The sequence below is a fragment of the Hemicordylus capensis genome, chromosome 6 (assembly GCF_027244095.1).
Source record: "Hemicordylus capensis ecotype Gifberg chromosome 6, rHemCap1.1.pri, whole genome shotgun sequence".
Taxonomy (NCBI): Eukaryota; Metazoa; Chordata; class Lepidosauria; order Squamata; family Cordylidae; genus Hemicordylus; species Hemicordylus capensis.
The window spans coordinates 50,486,306-50,510,951 of record NC_069662.1 but is presented as its reverse complement, the minus strand read 5'-3'; the positions used below and the strand labels follow the sequence as shown (position 1 = coordinate 50,510,951).

The window sequence follows — 24,646 nt, the reverse complement described above, 5'->3', positions numbered from 1 at the left end:
TGGAGCTTACTTCCAGATAAGTGGGCATAGGATTGAAGGTTCCTGCAATAAAATCCAAAGCATGCTAAGCACCAGTTATTCCTATTTCCCCCCTAGAGAGAGACACTCTCTGTCTTGTGTGAATACTACATGCAAGCAGCTTCCAGAATCATAAAGATACTTTCCAGGATGTTTCAGATTCATTCATTCTTCAAGGAGTTGGCCACATGTGCAGTCCTTTCCCAGGTGGCAGTATCTTTGCCATCACCAACTTGTGTGCCCAGTTAAAGAGTTTTATTGGTAGGCTTTAAAAGGAGGAAAGTGAAGATGCCCACCCTTTCTGTGTGTAATTTGAAAATTCACCGACAATTGCTTGAGCAATGTTTTTGTGTGTGTGTGTGTCAAGCGGCCTCATTCAAGTATCAAAACACAGCAAACATATCTGTATATTAATAATGGATTTATTTCAATATACAGTTGCTATAAGCTGCTATTTAGCCCTGAATCAAGAGTTAAATCATTTTTAAAAAAACAAACCAAAGTTACAATGCCAGTCAGAACCATTGAGAGAAATATACTTCCATATGGGTAAAAAGAGGCTTTGACTGTACTTCAAGGCAGATATATTAACAGAGATTTGACCATTAGACAACCATTAAGGGACATCATAAGATCTGGCACAAATATTATGCACAAAAAATTCTGATAAAACTGGCATATGTTCTTGAGTGACATTGTTAGCATGATCATCTTCCCCTTGTGTAACTAACATTCCAGAGAATTAGACTTTGAACAAAAGCAAACCCAACCATCTAGCTTTAAATAATGCATTAGAATTTTAGACTACCATTTGAAGTATGAATTTAGTCCATACCTTCCCTTTAAACATAACTGCAGTCAACTACTAGTTGACTAGGGACGCGTTCACATGAACAAAGGAGTAAATAAGTCTGTAAGGGTTATTTAGGACATGTCTTGCTTCCATGTTCTTACTGTTTATCTAGGAGATCATTTCCACATCAAGGGTCATGTTTAGTGAGGTTGTATGACAATATCATGGAGGACTGGAGGAGACCCCTGATCTTGTAACACTTCTCATGAATAAATCAGCTCAGGAGTTGGAGTCGTTTACATCCCTAGATTGTGCATTACACAACTTTACAACAGGGAATAAAAGGGGGGAAACCCATTCAAGGCTGAGTACTTTTGGACGTGCTGGAGACATGTCGCATGTGAATACTGCTATGGCTGGAATACTTCAAGTAAGTAATCAATTTGTTAAACTGTACATGCCTAATTTATAGACATTTTTATGACAGGCTGGGGGAAGAGAGAGACATTCTGGGGGAAACTGAAATTTGCAATATTTGTGACCATGACTACCAAGCTTAGTTGTATTACTTCTGCTCAGAATTAATGCATGAAATAAGAAGTTGCCCGGATGTTATCACACAGAAACAAACAGAAATCTTTATTTGCAGCAAGGTAACTGGGAGTTTAAGCTATTCAGTTGTATATCCAAAACATTGTACCATCACCAGATTCTGGGCATGATCCAGCTGACATTAAGCACATGTTTGAATCTTACCAATTAATATAAATGGTACATGTAAATGCGTAGCTTTAGATGGGTCATGCCTTTTTCTTTTAGAATATGTTTAGACAAAACTAGGCATACTATATACCAGGATGAGTTACTACTATAAAGTCAAAAGGCATATATAAAAAAAATTGTAAATTTTCTATGTTTAATCAGTAACTGAAGAATCCATAGACAACTCTGCATTTATTTTTTTTACTGGGTTCTTCATGTACTTAAGAGAACTGAAGTTTTTAAACAAACATCCATTAGTCTCTCTCTTGGTACAGGTGGCCCTCATTATCTGCAGCTCCAGCACCCGTAGTTTTGGGTATCCACAGTCAGGCAATGGAGATCTGACCTCATTATTCACAGATACAAAAATGCTGGAAAATTTGCCTATTCGCAGTTCCTGCGTGGCCGGAAACGAACTCTGAGGTCATTTCCGGCCACTATTTTGTGGCTCTTCCGGGGGGGGGGATTTTCCCAGTGACTTCTTGCAGGAAAACAGAAGGGGGGTGGGCACTGCTGGCGACCATGGCACAGTACATTATTTCACTCATTTCTGCCTCCCTGCTTTTTTGCCCCCAAGCAACCGACCCCCCAATTCCCATTGCCTCAAGATCTCGTTATCCATGGTTGTAGGCGAGAACAGAACCCCCGTGGATAACAAGGGCCACCTGTATGTGTGCATTCCTGATGTGGATGAATTCAGAATACTATTGATTTAAAACACTATTTCTTAATCTTGTATAGCACTCTTAAGGATGTTCCAAATGCTTCACATACATTATCTCTGTAGTTCTTAAAACAACCTTGTAAGATGATAAAGCTCTGTGTCTAAAATGGTCAAAGCACTATGAAAAGCTCAAAGGACAATCATATCCTCTGAAATACTTCTGATTTTTTTTCTTCACTAACAAAAAATTACAGACACCTTTTTCAAAAGTGCCATTTACTGTGCATATGATGGCATATGCCAACCATTAGTTCTGGTGTTTACTGCTTATCTTTGACATTTCAGACAATGTTGGAAGGAACTGAATTGCATGGAGAACTAATGGACCATTGTATTATTCTGCAGTTGTGAATGGACTAATAATATAATCCTATGCATGTTTACTATAAAGCAAATCCCACTGTGATGAGTGGGGCTTTTTTGTACTGCATACTTAGGTTTCTCCTCACAACAGGAAGTTGTGAAGTAGGTTAGGCTGAGAGAGAAGTGACTGGCCCAGAGTCACCCAGCAAGTTTCATGGCTGAAGGGGGATTTGCACCCAGGTCTCCCTGGTCCTAGTCCAGCGCTTCAACCACTACATGTTGGCTCATGTGGTGTCTCTAATAATTAAGTTGTGTGGTTTGAGACAATGGCTTTCAAGGAGCAGGGTGTCATTTTGGCTCTGGAATATGTTGCAGCTCCTTTATGAAGTTCAAGCTTTCAGGAGATGGGTTTTGTTCATATTTATTTAACTGGGGATTTTTACCCTGCTTTCCATCTGGAGAATACCTAAAATGGCTTGCAGTAAGAATTAAAATAAAAGGCTGTGATCCAAAACCACTTCTAGTAAACATACACAAGAAGCTGCCTATAAGGTTTTTTTTTAATCCAAGTTAGACTACGGTTCTTCCAGCTCATTATTGTCTACCGTGACTGGCAGCAGCACTCCAGGGTTTCAGGCAGAAGTATTTCCCAGCCATTCCTCGAGGTGCCAGGGATTGAAGCTGGGACCTTCTGTATGCCAAGCAGATGCGCTTCCATTGAGCTGCAGTCCCCTTAAACCAGTCCACTGGATTCAGGTGGGGCATACTTCCAAGTAAACATGCATATGATGATCATGTTGCAAGCTTTTAACAAGTCTGCATTGTATTGCACTTGTGGCTGCAAAGCCTCCGAGGTTGATTGGCTGAACTGCCATGATGGCATAGAATGTTCAGCTGCTCAGGGAATGATTTGCAGCTCAGACAATTACTTGGCTGCACGTACTGCATCACTCAAATATTAGAAGGCAATATTCATAAAAATGCAACTTGTAAATTTTTCAGTTTTATTGGGCTTCTGGAAAACTGAGTAAACTTGCAAGGGGGCTTGCAAGGAGTAAACTCAAGGGTAAAAAAATAAATACACCACCCCAAAACACCACTGCTTTAACTACAAATTGAAAACAGATATTCTAGTTAGCTTTACATTAAATTGGAAAGAACTGGAATGGTAAGAGGAGGAGATTTTCGGCCTGCTAAAGCGAGAGAGTGAACAAAACTAAACTTTCCCTAAAGGCTTTACAGACAGGGCTTCTGTCTCAAATCTCCTTCAGGAGAGTGTGTGTTCACACACCAGCCAGACTTACACCCCCACCCCCCCAATCCTTGGACCCATTCCACACACAAGTTGGGCTTTGTCTTGCAAATTCTAGCTTATCTTGAGGTATTTCTGGCTTTTTAAAATGCTAGTTTTAAGCAACTTTTTTTGAAAACATAGGAGTAAATAGGAAGAGGCACAGATGTAGAATCATTAGCATAAGGATACTCTTTACAAATGCAGATGTAGCTCTTCAGTACTCTCTCCCTCTCCCCCCCCCCACTGGTTAGAAGGAAAACATGTGGACTTGCATCAAAAGCAAACCCGAGAGCAGAGGGGAGGGGCTGCTCCCCTCAATGCGGCGAGTGTACTTCGAAGTCACTTTGCTCAACATTTATTCTGCAGCATGAAGCCATATGCAAATAACTCCCTGGTTGGGCAGTCTGGCTTTAAGATAGCCTGCCTCCCTGTCTACAAGTCTGAAGGTGTTGGTGCATATGGAGCAGAGTAGCCAAAAGCAAACCTTGTTTCACTTTCCCATTTTCAAAATGTTTTCTGTAACTTTTCATTCACAGCAAGGCGCTCCAAAGCCTCATTTGATCTCCTTTCCGGGGCACGATATAAGGCAGTATCCTTCAGTATTTAAGAATAAAAATTACATATATAGAAGAAAGTTCTCATCTAAGACATTGGCATATGGATCTCTCAAGTGAGTTCTTGGCAAGGGCAGGACAGAAAGGCACTTTCCCTCAACTGAACAGTCTTAGCCAATTTGCTGGAACTGGTGTGCAACATTCCCAATTTACAGATTACTAGAGCCTAGTCAGCATGTGGCAATTTTGATGATAGTAAAACTGTCTCACAAGCAACTTTGAGCCAATCTATTGCTAAGTAGGCTTTTCTTCTTCAGATGTCGCCATATAATCTTGCTCCCCAGCTCTTTGCTGTTGCCTATAGCTTGAGCACTGTGGGTCTCTCAATAAGAGCAAGTTTCTAGCCTTTGTAGTTTTGTGTAGGGAACAGAGCACACTGGGAAATGTGTGCCAGAGATAGACAATCTCTTACTACGCCATGAACCTCTTGCAGGCTTGACAGTTTGGTCAGCTTTGGGTGTCTGAAACATACCAAGGCAACCTCACTGCCTAATACCAACATATGGTAGACTAGCAGGCGTATGAGTTGCAGGTGCTTCTAGTTTAGGAAGAGTGACAGTTTCCCATTCATGTAAGATCGTCACTTGTCCTTTGACCCACCAGACAGAACTCTGGTGGGCCAAATACTCCTTGTATTACCAATCCTTGTAATAGGCTAGCATTTGCTTTAAAGGCTTAAAAGGAAACTGGAGAGTGGAGGGATTACCCAAGCCTTGCACTCAATTGACTGAGAGGAAGGAATACTAGTAGTGAGATGGGAAGGAACCCACCACTGTATCCATCCAATTAAAACGTGAGAACTTGTGTGTTTCAAGCTCTCCCCACTAATTGTTCTATATATTATTAAATACTTTTGGGGTTAAGATTTATGTCCCCCAGAGTCTAAGTAGGCTAATATCTCATTCCCCTTCCCAACCACCAAGTAAGGTAGAGTACTGTAGTAGGATTACCTGACCTGAGAAAAGTCTGGCTTTTTAAACTAAGAGTCCCTTTTCAAAGATGAAGTAACAGGAGAACTGCCATGAGTCTACCCAGTTAGTCTGTGGCTGAGCTGGAATTTGAACCTCAACCCACATTTGAACTTTTGACCTTGTTAATTTTGCAATGTGTTGTACAGAACGTGGGTTAGTGCTGTGTGATCCAAGTGTGACTGGAGCCAAGTCTACACAAGCAACAGGATGAGGAGGGGGTGTAGCTCAGTTGAAAAGAATTCCTAGCAATCTCCAGGTAGGGCTAGGAAAGACCTGTCTGGAACCTTAAAGAGCCTCTGCCAATCAGTCTAGACAATACTGAGTGAGGTGGGCCAATGAGCTGACTTGGTCTAGGGCAGCTGCATGTGTTCAGTATGGCAGGAGTCCTAAAGTGGTGGAATAGACTGCTCCACTTCAGGCTAGAAGTGGGCTATACCACTTGTGGTTACTCCATCTTGGAAAGAAAACTAGCACAGCATGGAGGAGAGTTCTAGCCTAGTCTTTTGCCTGAAATACTGGTTTACTTTACAGGGGGGAATACTAAAAAGAGAATTAACTCGACCAATAGCAATGGAGGCCATACCACCACATTCTGTTGCAAGCCTAAGATTGCAATATTGAGTGGATTTATAAAATGTGAGCACTAGCAGTAATGATACTCCTGGGAAGAAGATTTAAAAAAACACCCTCAGAAGCTTAGAAATCCAAGTGTTTAGTTGCATTAAACAATTTATATATATAAACATGTGCCAGCATCCCCACTAAGGCACCCAGACCTCTGGTTTATTTCCTGAAGAATTGAGGGGTGGGGTGTCCCTCTTTCAAGGGACTTGCTGTGCTAAAGTTTAATGAGGGCTGGCTTTAGTGGGAAGACAATATTTTGTATATGTTTGGGTTTCTTATAAAAGGTTATTCATTACTTTACCATAAAGGAAAGGTGGCGGCAATAAGGGACCTTAGATGATGATGCAGGCATTAAATGGTGATCCCCGCTTATGGCTACCTTGAGTTGGCACTAGTTTCCCCTTTCCATAGTACCCACTGAAGATGGCCCTCACCTCAATCTTTTTGGAGAGCAGAAGCATCCACATGCCATTCCCATAGGACAAAAGCTTCCCGCCACCGATCTCCCCAACTTCCTCGCCTTTGTTCCCTGCCTTTTCCAGTTTGACAAATTCAAGGAGGTCAATGCCAGTTTGGACAGCTTCTATCCCACTGGCGCAGCCCAGAGTGACGTGAGCCCGGCTGCCTTTTGGGAGGGTGCCTCCTGGCTGGATCACATCCACATCACTTGGCCACAGAAGCATCTGTTGCTCACTCAGTTCCACACGAGCACCAGCGGTTCTTGGTGTGATGAAAAGAGCGGAGATGGTCAGGAAGAAAGCCTTCCCATAAGAGGACTTCACAACCTGGGGAAGAAATTATCCCTGTTAAGACAGTCAGTATATTGACAATATTAGTCTATCTTAAACCCTATTCAATATTCAACCTGAACGCAAGGAGGAAGAGCCAACAGGAACACACTAGCTAGCCATGTACTTGTCTTTAAAAGAGACACCCTGAACCCTGGGGAGAGTTTCTCCCCACAATTTCAAACACTGGCCAGCCTTGACTGTATAATGCCTAAACAGGGCTTTAACTGATATGGTTACTTTTAAATTACTTCCACATAATTGAAACATTTCAGTGCCTCTCTCAGGATCCTGAAAATTTATCATTTCCCAATAGATCTTGGTTTTTCTTATTCAAGGCAGCCTTGTAAATAATTCCACAAGGTATTTGCTCACAATTTTTCTTTAACTGGCCTTATACATCCTTAATGGTAATAATTTGGGGCACATCAATGGCTTACAAAAGTGTTCTGCCTAGTTGCTTAGAGGAAATTCCTACTCAAAACCAGCAAACACACATGCTTGACTTAAAGTAAAGCATTTACGTATGGTTGTGGAGATGCATCTGAACATATTCAGAAATGTTTGGCAAATGTAGGGAATAAGAGGGAGGCTTCCGTGCACAGTGGATGGTTATTTGTCTTTCCCTTCTGGCCTCCAGAGATGACTACTTTTTTGATACTTGTAACAGAAATTAACAGGTGCCTCTCCTGATTTAAAAAACATAGTTAAGGAAAAAACTCAGAACTCCGGTTTTAAAAGAAATTTTGAACTGATCATAGATATTTACATTGATTTGCATATTCTGCACATAGCTTTGGATTTTCTTGAGGCCAAATGTAGGGTTTTTTCCATTTTTGTAGAAAGTGTATAGGCCTGAATATGGATTCCTAAGGAGAAAAGGTCCATTCCATTTTAAAAGGGAAGAGGACAGGAACTAGCAGGAGGGAGAAGTTGGACTTGAAAAGCACCTCTAGCAGGATCATGCTCCTGCCCAGATTGGAAGAAGGAAAAGATCTCTCACCTCCTGCTGTGCATAGTCATCTGAGCCTGGGGCCTTCCCAAAGTCCGTGAATTTTGTTGTACAGTGCAAGACCCCTGGTGGCCTTTTCACAAAGAAGCCAGTCAAGTCAAATTTCATTTTGGGGTCTTCGCTGGCTTGCCCAACTGCAAACAAAGGGAAATGGAATGAATGTCTCTCAGTCTCTCCCCACATACCTTCTCCATCCCACCCAAACAAACCTTTACTCTTTTATAGTGCAGTAGGGAGGATTAGTGTAAACCTGGAAAATAGCCAACATCTCAAATACAGACCGGGGGCGGGGGGGGGGAGATTCTTCTTTCCCCTCATTTACAAAGTTTTCACAGACCAATCTGAGGGGGTGAATTCATAAGCTAACTTCTGCACCAAATGATAAAGACTTGACATTTGAAAGTGATTATATTTGTATAATTTAAGGAGTTTGACTCCAATGTAGCAGTCATCTGGCCCAATGTTAGGCTAAAGGTAGGTTCAGTGGCCCCTTGAGCATTTTCTTCTTCTTCTAGCAAGTGGCCTTTAAGGACTACGTGCAGGTCAGTCTGTGGAGCTCTGTTAGCATCGTGCCATTCCTGCACGGATGAGCATTTTAGACTCAAAAGTAGATGTGAACAGGAGCCTGCCCAGTCATGTTCCCACTGCCCCCAAAGTCTAGCAAAAAGGCATGCCGTTTTCGCTGCTTGCAGGGGCAGGGAAATTCACAGGCTGCTGCTGTCAAATCATACATTTTGTAGTACTAGGCACTTGTAGGGCTGCTGTGGCAGCCACATATCTCCCTTAATATCCTGTTGCAGCTTTTGCCTAGGGCCTTCCCCCAAAGATGCTGTGCAGTGTGAACAGCTGCTTTCCTTCTCTGTGCATGGTGTTCTCTTAAGGGGCACCACACCATTCATGTTAAAGGATCTGAAACTAAGAATTCAAATCACAACCCAACAGATCTCTTAAGGGATATCATCCAAACTAGCTTGGAGCTTTTTATGTCTTTGTTTCTGCTTTCCTATTTTGGTCCCAATATATTTGCCTATGTCAGCACAGTGTGCAACATTTGGAATTTAGAAAACACTGCTGAATTTTTTTTAAAACTCAGATTGGGAAGAGCTTCCTAACTGCAAGGATGGCTGGAGCTGAGCTTGACAAATATTAGTCTAAATTTGTTTGGGTTAGTCTTGTGTTACCAAGCTGGCTTTGCTTTATTTTATTTATTTATTTATTTATTTATTACATTTTATATCGCGCTCTTCCTCCAAGGAGCCCAGAGCGGTGTACTACATACCTGAGTTTCTCCTCACAACAACCCTGTGAAGCAGGTTAGGCTGAGAGAGAAGTGACTGGCCCAGAGTTACCCAGCAAGTCTCATTGCTGAATGGGGATTTGAACTCGGGTCTCTCCGGTCCTAGTCCAGCACTCTGACCACTACAGAAGCCTCAACTCCAAAAAGGGTGAAGTGGGCTAACTGCACTATTAGGATGAGCTGTGGAAGTCCTGACATCAGGCACTCCGCAGCTAAGAATTCCATTCTGCAAAAGTGTGCTATCGCAGAACAGCAGAAGAAACAGGACTTCAGACAGCCCAGAGATGGTTCTTGTTCTACAGGGATAGCCTTCGCAGTATGCCTAAAAAGGCATTTTTGTCCCTGCAACCCCAAATGGAGGGGCTCTCTTTTCCTGGCATCACACAACTGCATGTTTCAAGCTGGTGGTGGGTGTGGTGTTTAGGTGGTTAAGGGGAGCCTACCTCCCGCACAATGGGGCAGAGGGGTGACTATCCTGTGCTAAAAGTAGCTTAAGTTAAATGCTGCAAAATAAAATTGATGCCAGTTATTCATAGTGCATCTAAACTTGTTTCAGTCTTGTAAGCGCCTGTTCTCACTACATTTTTAGATACAAGAGTGAGTTTGAGATCCTCTGCTTAGATAACTGGTTGGAAACAGTTATCTATACAACGGTTATCCTGGTAGTTGTCATTGGGGGGGGAGACAGACAGGATTGTGGCTGTTCATTGGGCCCAAATACAAAGGTGATTTGTAGGCAGCAACTACAAGTCAGGACTTGGGGCTCTCAAAAAACCCCAAAAGGAATGCAAAGAGATCCTGGTAGGCACTATAAGGCTGATAAAGGTGTCGGGGTGGAGAGAATATCCCATTGGGTCACAGACCTGATGGGTGGGCGGGGGAGGGGGCTGCTATTGGGGAACCAGCGCAACAGGAACCAGGAGATCACATCATAGTAGGCATTCAGGGGTCAGGATTCATAACACAGCCCCTGTAGGGAAAACAAGCATCTCTGGTTCAGGTTTTACCTTACCACAAAAGGAACATCTTGGGAAGATGCCCAGCATTCCATGTGTCCTAGATCAAAACCCACCTTAACATACTCTGCAGTCAAACTGATCAATTAAATCTTAGTTTTGTATAATTCATTCTGCTTTCACAGCTGAGACTTGCAAATGCTTTGGAACAACAAGGCAGTGGGTGACAAAGGAATGACAAGGAGATTTTTCAACTACCATTAAAACTAGTATCTTGATCTAAAGAGAGTACCAATACTTTCAGGATGCCATGTTTGGTGTGTTTGTTGCAAATCTCCAGCCAAAATAATCCCTATATATAGATCTAGCCAGAAATCACTCTCCATGTGTTAAGCAGTATGAGAGGACTCTTGCTGGTTAGTAGGTGACAGGTTTTAAATAAATAAAAGTTTTGGGGGACCCACAGTGCTTATTGGACTCCTTTTTGAAGGCTTTGACGCTGGCAAGCTCATCCAAAAACGCCTGCCCGGTCTTCCGCAAGTTCTCAGAGCTCTTTTTGCTCAAAAACCATCCATAATACAAGGGAAGGAAGTCCTTTTCTAAGCTGGGCTTCAGCTTCTTCAGCTCGTCTGCTGAAAGTTTCCACTGATTCTTGTCCTTAAGCTGCAAGCAATCCATTTTCCATGGCGTTTTGGGCTCTACAAGAATGACTTTGTAGCGATACTTATCAGCAATGTCGAAGAGCTGCTCTAGCCGCTCCCGTTCATGGTGGGTGTCGTCCATCACAACCACGCTGATGTCACGCTTACAATAGTCGCTTATATCCTCATCCATCTTGCCGTAGTCTTCAGGAATTGCACTCCTGATAGCTGGTGAGATTTTGTAGATGTCAGCAGAGATGACTCTGCAAGCATCTTTATACTTGTCTTGGATGGCTTGTGCCAAGGTGGACTTGCCGCTACCTGGCAGACCCCGGAGGATAAAAAAAGTTTTCGATTCCCGGACTGTGGTGATAGTTTCTTCATCATCCAGGAAGGGGAACTGCAAGCTTTCAGGACGCTCCTTCGGCTGGGAAGACATTTTCTTAAATATCTTAGGCAGGAATGTGTGGCTCTTCCGGGCGAAGCCTTTGTTCTGAAATCAGGAAGGAGAAAGAAAAATAGTTGTGTGGTTCTGCTGGAACATTCCACAGAGAGATACCATCTTTTGGCCCTTAATAATAGGCTACTGTTTCCAATCCAAATTGGAGGGGGGTTGGTTATTGTTGCTGTTGGCTATTCAGATGGGCATAAATGGCCTAGTGATGGCTTTAAATGGTGCTATTATGTCAAATAAGAACTCAGTGCATTCCAGAAGCAGCAGCCGTGTTAGTCTGCTGCAGCAGAAACAGTGTCCCCTGTAGCACCTTTAGAGGTAACACATTTATTGGGACTTACAAAACCTCTTGCAACAAATACATCTGTGTATTCAATTTTACTAATATATAACGCTTTAGAAAGCATTCTTTCTGTCTCTTCCTGGAAAAAGAACAAAAAACCTTGTGTAATTCTGCCTTCTCTCCTCAAGTATATACCCAGCCCAGCAATAATACTACATTGCAAAAAAATTACTTTCAATATATTATTGAAAACTGAGTTTACTAATAAGACGGCATTAATCATTATGTAACAAAAAATTTTCATGGATAAGATACACATAACTCAACCCTGGACTAGTTTGTGTCCTTTCAGGCAATAGAATGGAAGGAAGGAAGATTGGGTAGGATCCTTGTTCCTTCCTACTTTTGTTTACACTATCACTTCTGCTTCCTTCTTGGCTCCCATAAATCTGCTATCATCGTTTCTACTGTGTTTCCTGGCTATCAAGTCTTAACATGTTCTGTTTCCTGTAATATTTTTTTAAAGGTAACCATTTTGAATAATTATGTAATTGCTGGGTTCTGCACCCACTGAAATCTAAAATGACAAAGAGGCTAGAAGCCAGAAAGAGAGCTTGATATTTTGCTTCAGTCGGCATGAAGGTATTTTGTTTGGGGTTGTTGTTGTTTTTGTTTTTTTAAACCATCCAACAAGCAGAAGCAAGATCATCTGTTGGTCCCATACACATACTGTACATATCAGATGCTGGACACCATCCACTTTTCAGCTGCTCTATTTGCACTTTCTCCTAGTTAACAAAGGTGGATGATGTGTCTTACCTGCTTGTTGCAGCAAGAGGAGCAAAATCAATCTTAGGCCCTTTAGTTCAAAACCCTACTGGAGACAAGATCCTTTAAACATCCCAGCTGGGAAAGATGCCAAAGGTTCTAGACCTAGCTAAGCATTTAGGGACCATAAGCAGGAAAACAAGCCCTCAAAGAAAATCTCAATTTGGGGAGTTTGCTTTGGAAGAATACCCCTTTTCTCAGAGCCTCCCCATGCCTCCCCAAATATTTCCATCAACCCCTTCTTGCACCATTAACTTCTTCAGCTTCTCTGGTACTTAAGCTGAAGATCCAGCATGGGTTTTTAGAGTTGATGTTAACCTCTTCCGCTCCCCCTTCTCACCCCCACACATGCACACACCACAAGCAATTCAAGCTTTCTGCACCTGCAAGCATCCACTGTTGCCAAAGATGTGCCATTTCAAAACCCTTTTGTGTGGGCAGCAGTTTTCTGCCCCAGGTACTGAGACAGATAGCTATACTATGAAAACTAAGGCTGAAAGCCTTGACTTCATCTATAGCTGCTGAGACAGCAAACATGTGACAGAGAAAGTGTATACAACCCACAACAGAGGAAGTGAGAGGAGTTGGCTTTCTAGTTTGATGGTTAACAGAACTTTTGTGCAGGAAGTTTAACCATTACAATTTGGGGGTTGCTTCCAGTTCAGTTTTATTGATATTTTTAAAAACTGGTTTGAATACACTTTATGTAGTATGAAACCATTTTGCTTGCAATGTAGCTGTACAAAATGAGTGCAGTGGGCAACATTCAAATTAGAGAGTCATGACTATTTACATCACATTAATTTCAAGGGGACTTGGCTGTTGCCCACTGATAACTACATATATTTTTAAAACAGGTGTTTTTTTTTTAAAGTTAGATTTTAAGAAGTAAAAAAGAATCCAGGAAAATAAAACTGACCACACAATTGCTAGCTGAATACATTATTATTGAACCATTCATTTTGAGCCAATTGCAGTTTTATGTTTAGGAGTTTGACTCTGGTGCAGGTGCAAGGCAATGAAGAAATTTTAGCTAGAGAGTAAGGGAGGTTCTTTCAAGTGTGAAGAGATCCTAAAGAGGAGGGCAGAAGACAAATTAGGGCTCCATTGTGGTTATGACTGAATGGAGAGCTCTTGCCGGATCATGAAAGATGAGAGGCGATGGAGAGTCAAGCTATTTGGGCCTGATGGTTATTGACAGTGACCCTATATACAGCTGCAACATGAAAGCAAAGTTAGCTTGAGAAAACCTTATGAAGAGGGTGGGATTGCATCTTAAGATATTTAACTGTATCTCTCCCAGATATGAGGGGGCGGTGTTTAAAGGGAGCAGCTGGTTATTCCGCTTATTGGCAGGTTAACACCTGCCTGTCCAAGAGCAACTTGAATACTCCTACCAGTTTCCGGATATGCCTGGTTACAAGGCACAGGGAAGATGCTGTCTGTGTTTAGCTAAGACAAGGGAATCTGAGTGCTATTGCAGTATTTTGACAAAACAGCTGCCTGGGGAACAGAAGTTAACAATGGCTTTTTTAAAAAAACAGAAGACAAAACAAAAGAATGATAATGGGGGGGCACACCACTGTGAGCATCAATTGTTTTGCAGTGGAACTGAAATAATAAATGCTTGTGTGAAAACGGGTGGGAGGAGACACAGACAATGGTACCACACAAGCCTCTCTTAAGAGGAGAACTTGGATGATTTTCCAGTGGAACAATTTGTCCCATTCTACACAAAACAGGCCCCTTCACCACCTTCCCTCCCCCACGTAAACAAGCAATGCAAGGGGGGGGGGAATATAGTAAGGCAGGCTGAACAGTTAAACTCAATCTCCTCCCCGCCACTCACATTAGGTATTTCAACTATTTCCATAACTTATGAGAAACTGGCATTAAAATGAAATAGAGAGTAGTGCTCTGATGCCCAATACATTTTGCACTGAATCAAAGTTATACCAACCAGATCAATACCTTCTGATAAGGACCTGCATTCCAAATCAGAAGTACTGAGAAGCACCAATTTTCACTTTAATTTTAAAATTTCTAAAACCACTTTTCTAATTAAAATTCCATTTTAATTTTCATTAAAATTTTATTTTTGCAATTTTCTAATTAAAATGCAACATAGTATTACATACTACTGAATACATTATAATTGACACATTAAAACAGCCATACATCCAAATTAATTGGAGTCTGCTACTAAAAGCCCTCTGTAATACAGCAGGATCATGAACAGCTGAGCTCTACAGCTACTCCATATATAATCCTTTCTCTCCATTTCCCGTTCTGAACTAGTTTAACACAGTAAGTTATCCTGAGAGCATCTCTACCCCAATAAATCAGTCACATTGGAGTGAATTTAAGCTTAAATTCAAAAGGTGAGGCACAGAATCTCAAGGTAATTAGAGGCTCTGAATTCTGCTCCATCTTGTCACTGGCCATGTAAATCAACCCTCCCAAAGTCTGTACTCCATGTTTTGGTTTGTCAAGCAAACTGGTGGGCCACAATACATGTTTGCATTCCTTGGGGCTAAAAATCTCATATGTTTCAGGGCATTCATGTATGCCCATTACAGGTGGTGTGGTTGCTCAGGATGCCTTATGCAATTAAAGGTTTCAGTAATCAATGAAGCTGTCAAGTGGTCATAAATTACTCCACAGGATTAGGATTGCACACAACAGCAGCAAAATAAAGAAAAAGAAACCAGGAGCCCAAATGCTCCAAAGCTTTTGGAAAAGACAACCTCCTGAAAAGTCTCTGGGGTTTTTGCTGGAGATCATAAAATATGAACATACAAAGAGATATTTTCTTTGAATAGAAAGTTGGTGTTCTTACAAGTTGTTCCAGGATAGTTTCCCACTTTGTCAGTTATCAATAGGATAGTGTTCACATTATCAATCTGCAGGCCTTTTCAAATGATCAATCAGTGTGCCTCCAGCAGCCCTCAAGGAAGTTTTCCTACCTGATCACCTGGAAGAGATTCTTATTCACCACAGCTCACTATTAATAATAATAATAATAATTATTATTATTATTACTACTATTATTATTACATTTATATCCCGCTCTTCCTCCAAGAGCGGTGTACTACATACTTAAGTTTCTCTTTCACAACAACCCTGTGAAGTAGGCTAGGCTGAGAGAGAAGTGACTGGCCCAGAGTCACCCAGCTAGTAGTTTTAGGGCTGAATGGGGATTTGAACTCGGGTCTCCCCGGTCCTAGTCCAGCACTCTAACCACTACACCACGCTGGCTCTCTAGGTGAACAGATTGTTAATGAATAAAATAAATCAACCACGAGCCCCTCAGGGCAGAGACTTTTTTCTTCATTATTTGCCAAGTTTCATGCACACCGAAAGAGCTATAAAATTACTTATAAATCTAGTTTATTGCCCTGAAACTTTGCAATATAAGGGGTATCCCTTAAGCAAGGCTTAGTACCACCTGTATTTTTAACTTTACATGCACGTTGGATACAAATACAATATTTATAAGCTTGGTAGTTTTAAACATAGCTGGTATGATTATTATTTGTGTGCCCCCCCCCACAGTGTGGATTCAGGGCCAGTGCAACAAGATAAGCGAGGACCACATTGCAGGGGGTGCTGACATTGGGAGGACACATACTGCTCCCATTCCCCCCCCCCCCCGCGCCGCCTTTTCCCCATCGTTGCCTCGCCTGTCCTTGGCTCGCCACTCACATGTGCCCTGCTAGCTGCTCTTCTCCTCGCTCACTCCCTCCCTCTCTGGACAGGCCCCTGATCAGCAGCCACCTGGGTGGGGGCGTGTATGCGTGCACCCGCCCCGCTCCTCCAATTCCTTTTCTCCCACTCTCCCGCCCACTGCCCAGCCACAGCAGGCAGCGCACGCCTGTGCAGTGCTTCACGCAGGAGCCAGCTGGGCAGGCAATGCAGGATTTGTGGGTGGGAAGGAGTGGATGGTCAGGGAGGCTAGGGAGCAGATTGAGGACGAGGACTGTGCATGCAATAAAAATAGTGGTGCTGAACTGTGACTCAGTGACTGCCTTCAGCGTACAAAATTGCTGCTGGCTGGAGAGGTAAAAATGTCCACACAACCCACCCACCCCGCCACACACACACACACCCCTGTCTTCCCTTCATTATAGCTTGTAGGGAATGAAAGAGGGCTGAGAGAGGATTTCTATAAAAATGCGTTATGGAAACTTCACTGAAAATGTGAGCTTACTGTGTCACAAAAGTGAACATGTAAAATCAGTGTATTGTTAGGAAACGGACTGAAAATAAAACAGAATGCATGATTATGCTATCATATAAATGCATAGTATAGCCATATGGAAAATACTGTGAAGCTTTGGCTGTACCATTTTTAAAGAAATGTTTTAGAAGTCTGAAAAGGGCATCTAAAATGATCAAGGCGCTCCCTATGTTGGGAGTTCCCAATCCCAACCCTTTTTCTTCCCAATATTTTTTCATGACTGCCGTTCACACAAAGCCGTTGTTCCACCATCTGCTGCTTATTTGTGGCATTTTGTATATGTATACTTTTAGATTGCAGGCTGTATTTATGAGTTTTCTTATTAATAGCAGAATGAATGAATATATATTATATATATATATATATATATATATATATATATATATATATATATGCAGAACTGACACTTGTTTTGTATAAATGGCCCCACCCCTGAGATCTCCCCAAAATATATGTTAAAAAAATTTAAATTAATGTGCTTGCAAAAGAGAAGTAAAAGAACAGTTGGAAATTTGTGGGATTCAACTACAAATGTTATTCATTTTATCTACAATTTATCACCACACACATACAAAAGTGGCATTTAGGTATACTGCCTCTGAACTGTTCCAACCTTCATCAGGATCAAACATTTTTAGCAGCCAGAATATATAGGTAGCACTTTGTCCAAAAGGGAGGGAGAAGGGGCGAAAAGAAGATAGCACCCGTAGTTTTGGCACTCTCAAGAATGGTGAAGATGGTGTGCCACCATAACATACAACAGTCGCGATGGAACTAATGCTAACTATCCACCCCACCCCTCAAAAACCTACTAAGGCTAGGCTAGCTTAAAATGGAGCAAACTAGACATCAGGACAGCATATTTGTGTGCAAGTGTTATGTTGCCAGCAAATTCATATACAGGGGGGAGCATCTAAAACACAGCATGAACAGACAGGGCAGAGGGAACTGTACCCTTCTCATGCCCACATTTTACCTCCAAAACTGTTTTGCCCCAGTTGCCTTTCTGCCCATGGACTCCAGAAGTAACCCTCCTTTGAGAGAAAAGCAGCTGGGAAGAAGCTGTTTGGGGAGGGAGGGGTCCGCTCCAGTGTTCACTCTAACAGGGATTCCCAGATGTTGTTGACTACAACTCCCATAATCCCCAAGCAAAAGCCACTGCAGCTGGGAATTGTGGGAGTTGTAGTCAACATCTGGGAAACTCTCTTATAGGGAACACTGGTCAGCTCCCCCTCCCACCCATCCCCACTCTATGATCAGTGTTGGGTTATTCTTAAAGTTTGTTTCCTTTATGAAATATTTGAACTGTTTTACAGCATGTGCCAAGGTCTCACCCCCATAAACTGACTGTCAAGTGCCCATTGGTCCATGTCCTTTGCTGCAGACAAGGCCTTTTCAGCTTCAACAGTTTCCTTCTCAGTCTTACTACTGAGGGCATCTTTACTGGATAGCTTTCTCGTTTTAATGTTAGCTTTTGTAAAACCTCTCTTTTTTCTAATAAAATGAATAACTGAATTAGTTTGCTTTGATCACATTAACCCTTAGACTATGACCGCCTGTTCTTATGATGCTAAGTATTTACTGCTCAGTACTTGTTTTTATTCCGACTATGCATTCACCCCATTCACTGCAATTTTCTTATTACAGCATTTGATTTGAAGGAAAAATAGTAGCATCGTGTGAACCGTTTGTAAAGGAGTTTGGGGAAAGTCGGCGGGAGACTGCCATTAATACTGAGGGGGGGGCAATTTATAGGTTGCAGAGGGGTGCCAGAATCCCTAGCACCGGCCCTGTGTGGATTTACCATCAGATAAACCTTAAGTTGTCATATCTGTGATCATCAATTTACTATTATTGACTCCATGCACATGACTGTTCCTACACTTGGAACATTGGCTATGCATCAGTTTTTGGAACAATGAATAAAGACTGAATTTCACAATTAAACCATTCACTAGCAGTGTGGGATATAGAATAAGATTGCTTTACAATCTCATTTGCCGATATGTTGAATTCTTATAAGGCTGCAATCAAAATAGGTTTTTAGGTAAAACTGAAAGGGGACATGCAGAGTCTTGTGTATCTACCATCTACCACCCTCCCCACCACTCAAAGTGATGGGCATTTTGCTAGTTGAAAATATAAAATATTGATACTGATACTGCTTGTGTGTTTGGTGCAGTTATTTTCTAATCCCCAACCTACAGAACATTTGCTGCATTTAATTCCCATTGGAATCATCATCCCTTTTGGAGAAAATCCCATTGAAATTAATAGGTTTTGAGTACAACCAGCTCAAGGCACATTAATTTCAATGGGATTTTCTTTGAAAGGGACTGATGTCTATTTTGGTGGTCCCTCCCAAAAAAATGTGTGTCTCATTTACTTGATATTGTTTATTGTGACTTTGATTCCCAATCAATATTGCTATGATTACTACACTTCCCCGCCCCCCCCATGGGAAAAATAGGGTGTGGGGGGAAATAAATTCCCCTTCCTCAGATAGGCTAATAGGCTATATAAAGGGGGGGGTGCCTTTCTTGGCTGGAATTTGATGAAAAAATTCCATTAAAGTGTGCCACAAATGTTTTAGGTATGTGTTTGGGCAAACTAGCTAATGAAACCTTTGGTGGGCTAAAAGCTTATGTGGACATTTCTGCAAGACTGGAGTAACCCCGGCCAACACTTATTCCTAAAAAAAGAATGTAACAGATACCATTAAATCAGAAGTTCCCAAGTGGGGTACCGCAAGAGAATGGCTGATGTGTCTTCTGGGCAGTTTGCTATTCTGACTTTCCAGTCCACTCTGCAGTATCTCTGTATGCACCAGTATCTCAAGTGTGACCGGAGTATTCCATCATTCCTAATATAGACACAGCAGAATTGCTTTTCTTCAGAAGGCTGCCTGTTACACATCTGCAGAAGTCACTGCTCTGGGTTTGCTTCATTCCAATAATCCTCCAGAAGCATTCAAGGACTCCCAATATATGTTCTAAAACCATACATACCTGACAATATTTGGGCTAAATCCCATGGTTGTGAGCCAACGTGCAGGATTCAGCTTATTTTTCCAATTTAGCTGCTCCACTAAATATTGTGCCAGAATAATCTGCCCTCAGAGGCGGCTGCCTGCCTCTTGCATGTGTCACTGTTCTGGTCTTAACTTCTTCAGGTTAAGATGCACACTCAAAACGATGTCTCCCTTAGCAACGAAGGGGTTTACCTCCCCTAAGGACAGAATTTTTCATCTTCTACACTCTAAATGTTTTAGGATGTAATACAAGAGTGTTAAAAATCAGAGTGCCTCAAGCTATAAGAAGCCAACTAATCATTGGAGCCAGTAAGGACAAATTTTCTGTGTCAGTCTAGAGCCCAATCAAGGAGAAATGTTTTCTCATGAGAACTGGAGGGGAGTAAAAGTTATTGATTCTGGAGCAATAATAATCTTAGCATTTGTATAGTGCTAATAAATGTTAAACGTGCTTCACATGAATTATCTTGCTGCAATCCCTACAACAACGCTGTAAAATTAGTTAAGTATTATTATCCCCATATAGCAGATGGAAGGCAGTGGCTTGCCCAAGACTACCTAATGATTTTAAGGTAGACGTCAAATTCGATCGAGGGACTTTCCAATTCATAGCTCAGCCTCTTAGCAGCCACACAGTTGGAAGCATGTACTCTAGAATCATGGATAAGAGGCTGTTGTCTCTTAGGAAACAAATAAGCTTACCAAGCCTTCTCTCTTGTCTGTGTGTGAACTACTGCGTAGCATTAGCATCCACAAATGTGAAAACGAAGCAGGTAATAGAGGAGGGGCTTTACAACTGCCTTCTAAGCAACAAATGGATCTGAAACATTTGAAAAAGAAAGCCACAGAAGCAAGTTTGGTGCTCTCCCTTGCAAATGAGCCTAAGTTTCGATTCTCTGCTTTACTTCTGTCTAGATTACATAAGCAGCTCGACAGGACTGACTGAGCACAGCTCAAAATCTTTGTTCCACCAGGTTTCACTTAAGGGGGGGTGGGTTTGCAGCAACTGCAGTACTCTGCCTCTTCCCGATGCTGACAAGCAAATGCACAGTGCTGAATGGCATGCTTTGCTGAGTACTCTATTTGTTGTAGCGTATGAAGGAGGAATGCGGCAAGTTGGTCCAAGTGTTGGTCCAAGAGTCAGCGTGGTGTAGTGGTTAGAATGCTGGACTAGGACCGGGGAGACCCGAGTTCAGATCCCCATTCAGCCATGATTCTTGCTTGGTGGCTCTGGGCCAGTCACTTCTCTCTCAGCCTAACCTACTTCACAGGGTTGTTGTGAAAGAGAAACTTAAGTATGTAATACACCGCTCTGGGCTCCATGGAGGAAGAGCAGGATATAAATGTAAAAATAAATAATAATAATAATAATAATAATAATAATAATAATACAGCTGGTAATAGGCAAAAATCCTAATTTTTGAGAGGTGTAAAGGTGGTCTCCCTCCTCTTTCTCCATGCAGACTTCAGAACACACATTAATGCATTTCTACAAAAATTCTTATTGTATGGGGAAACACAAGATGCATTTCCAAGCCTTCTGTTTCAAATCTAAAAAAAATGGGCATGTTGCCCTCTCAAAGAGCACAAGTTGTGACCTGGAATTCCCCCAGCTGTGAAGCAATAGTATACTGTACCAGGGCCACACAACTTCAGTCCTCCAGCTGTTGGACTACAACTCCCATTATCCCCAACTATTAGCCACTGTGGCTGGGATGATGGGAGTTGTAGTCCAAGAGCAGCAGGAGGACTGAAGTTGCCCAGCCCTGGATTAGACACATCATGAAAATTATCTTTTCTAGGTTGATGGAGGACTCTATGAGCAGACAGCAACTTTTCACCATGCTTTCCTAAGCATGTATCAGTAATATCACACAAAACTGACAGGTTTGCATACTCCAACCAAAGTTGTTTTACTAGGAAAAGAGCAATGTACTTGTGTAGCTACCACAGTCTCCTACTAGAGCCAATGGTTAATGTTGTATTTGCCTGTGTGTCAGTCACATCCTTGGAAAAGCAGCCAAATGCCCCACCCAGGCCAAAAATCTTGTCTCCAAAGGGGAGAGGCAAGATAGGAATGAGCTGCATACATAAGTGGAGTTATCAAACCCATCTGCCAAAAAGTAGGGGAGGTTCTACCAAGACCTCGCCCTGTTGGATTCTAGGCTTTCTGTGTTTACAGACCTCTCCCTTGCAAGTTATCTTCCATGAGGCTCCTTAACCTTCTGCCCAAGGCCCAAAGTCTCCCACCTCTCCTTTCTCCTAAAGCTAGGGTTATACCTGCCTCGTGGAGGCAGCTGGAAAAACACGGGTATAAAGGCTGCAACTTTTGGTCCTGCTGCCCTAGAGCATCGCCACCCTGTACCTATGCAACAGGTGTAATTGCAATAAGTGGGTTTCGGCCACGATGGCTGTCCACATGAAGTCGCATCCTAGGAACATAGGAAACTGCCATATACTGAGTCAGACCATTAGTCTGTCTAGCTCAGTATTGTCTTCACAGACTGGCAGCAGCTTCTCCAAGGCTGCAGGCAGGAATCTCCCTCAGCCCTATCTTGGAGAAGCCAGGGAGGGAACTTGGAACCTTCTGCTCTTCCCAGAGTGACTCCATCCCCTGAGCGGAATATCTTGCAGTGCTCGCACTTCTAGTCTCCCATTGATAGGCAAGCACGGCAGACCCTGCTTAGCTAAGGGGACAAGTCATGCTTGCTACCACAAGACCAGCTCTCACACAGCCAAGGAAGGGCTCCTCACCCCTCCCTTGTTTGCACGCTATTCCTCCCTCCGGGGCAACTAAGGGGGAAGGACGGCCCTGCCTATCAGATAACCTATAGACACACACCTTCGTTTTCCTGACAGAGTTTGTACCCTGCAGGCAGCTGTTCAACAGGCAATAGGGAGAACTTTCACCTGCTGTGAAGTATCCTTCAGCTGCTTTAAAGGGTTCAAGAAACAGAATGGAGGGCGACAATCCCCTCTGTTGCCCCAATCCACCAGCCCGCTCCAAAATATAAAGGATGCCCCCACCCCACACGAAGAACCTGCCCTCCACACTAACAGCCGCGTCCCAAGGCATTCGCCTACGATTCTCCTTCCTCCTGCATCCCACGGCCCCTCCACACACGCACGCACACCTTCCCCGCCCATATATTGTTTGCCAACTAGTCCACTCTTTTGCCCCCGTTTCCTACAATTGTCACGAAACACAAAACCCACCTGCTCCCCTCCCCATGATCACCGTCCCACACTCACCATGGCAGCGCCACCGACCGGAGGAGGCGGACGCAGCAGAATCAACGCCTCTGGTAGGTGCAAGACCACAGCCAGGCTCGCTTATGTCTGCGTCTGCGTTTAGCAAGACGGAGCCCGCTTGCCTTCGCTTTTCATATGCCCGGAGGGGGAGAGGGCGGGAGGAGAAACCACGCCCCCCTTCGTCCCTGCCTGGCACAACAGACGGTCGTAAGGCAAGGCGGGAAGCTTCACTGCGCGCATATGCCGCCAGGAGCGGGAGAGATGTCAGCAAGAACGCGGCTGCCATCTAGAGGTCGCAAGCGGTACTGCGCCTGCGTTTTATTGACCCGTTCCAAAAAGCGGGGGGTGCGTGGGGGGGAGGTGTACAGCTTTTTCTTCCCAGGGGGAAACCTGTGTTTTGCTTTCCCCAACGATGTGTAAACCGGAAAGATAATACTAATAACCTTCTGCTCATGTGTATGCTTTGTAACACTACCCTTTTTAAAACTGTCAAGATAAGATAAGTGTTTTGTAAGCAATCTTAGGCGTAGAGCAGGCCTGCTCAATTTAGGCCCCCCAGCTGTTTTTGGACTACAACTCCCATAATTCCCAGCCACTGTAGCCAATAGCCAGGGATTATGGGAGTTGTAGGCCAACATCTGCAGGAGGGCCGAAGTTGAGCAGGCCTGGCGTAGAGGCAGGGGCGCAACTACCATTAGGCAAGGGGAGGCGGCTGCCTGGGGCCCCCCCACGCCTCGAGGGGCCCCCCAGAGGCAAGTCACATGTGAAGTGAGTGTGTGTGTATCAGCAAGGGGCCCATTTTAAAATTTTGTCTCTGGGCCCACTCCAGCCTCGTTACCCCTCTGCGTGGAGGGTATATAGGAAGAAATTCCCCGCTTTCCATCCCAAGATCAGCTGGGTAGTGATGGAGAAATTATTTGGTTTCTTTTACGGTTATATAACAACTTGTTTGCTTGAATTGTCTAGAGCTGTTGACTCAAAAAACACCTTAAAATACCATCTTGTTTTCCCGCAAGCTACACATTATGGTCTGGATGGCACAGGGCGATCTGTGAGGGGCCCCTAAGGCCAGATGCTCCTGTCTTTGGGAAGATGGTTGGTAAGACTAGATGGTCCTATCAGTCTTTTCCAGTTCCGAGTCTGTCTTTGCTCATCTTGCTGTACATAACATAATATCTATTTTTCTATCAATCTATATAGATTCTGTACCAAATATTGGAACTTATCAGCCAGTTGTAGCTATCTGGCTTGCCAAATCCACACCACTATACTTGGGGAGGTTGCAAACATGATAGTGTAAACAGGGGGTGGGGGGAACACACCACACATTCAGTCCCCACCCCTGCATTTCCTATATATGAATGCCCACACAAGTGTTTGCCCTGTTCACACTGAGGAAGTAGGTCACTGTCAAGAAATAGATATGTACCCAGGCATGCACCAGTGCTGGAATCTCAACAGACATGCAGTCATGCCCATGTGAGAGCCAGCATGGTGTAGTGGTTAAGAGTGCTGGACTAGGACTGGGGAGACCCGAGTTCAAATCCCCATTCAGCCATGATACTAGCTGGGTGACTCTGGGCCAGTCACTTCTCTCTCAGCCTAACCTACTAACCTAATCTAACCTACTTAGTTTGGAAAACTTCATGGAGAAGAAGTTCATCAATGGCTACTAGTCGGAGGGCTGTGGGCCACCTCCAGTCTCAAAGGCAGGATGGCTCTGAGAACCAGTTGCAGGGGAGTAATGGCAGGAGAGAGGGC

At 43.2% G+C, this 24,646-nt stretch overlaps 1 protein-coding gene across 1 annotated transcript; it reads right to left on the bottom strand.

The window, feature by feature from the left end:
* Positions 1-422: 422 nt before the first annotated feature.
* Positions 423-23,038, bottom strand: CNP (2',3'-cyclic nucleotide 3' phosphodiesterase). Its single transcript, XM_053264992.1, has 4 exons — positions 22,886-23,038; positions 10,621-11,290; positions 7,895-8,037; positions 423-6,888 (listed from the first exon to the last, which is right to left on the bottom strand). The coding sequence occupies exons 1-4, from the start codon at positions 22,886-22,888 to the stop codon at positions 6,436-6,438; spliced, it is 1,269 nt and encodes a 422-aa protein (XP_053120967.1). The 5' UTR covers positions 22,889-23,038; the 3' UTR covers positions 423-6,435.
* Positions 23,039-24,646: the final 1,608 nt, after the last annotated feature.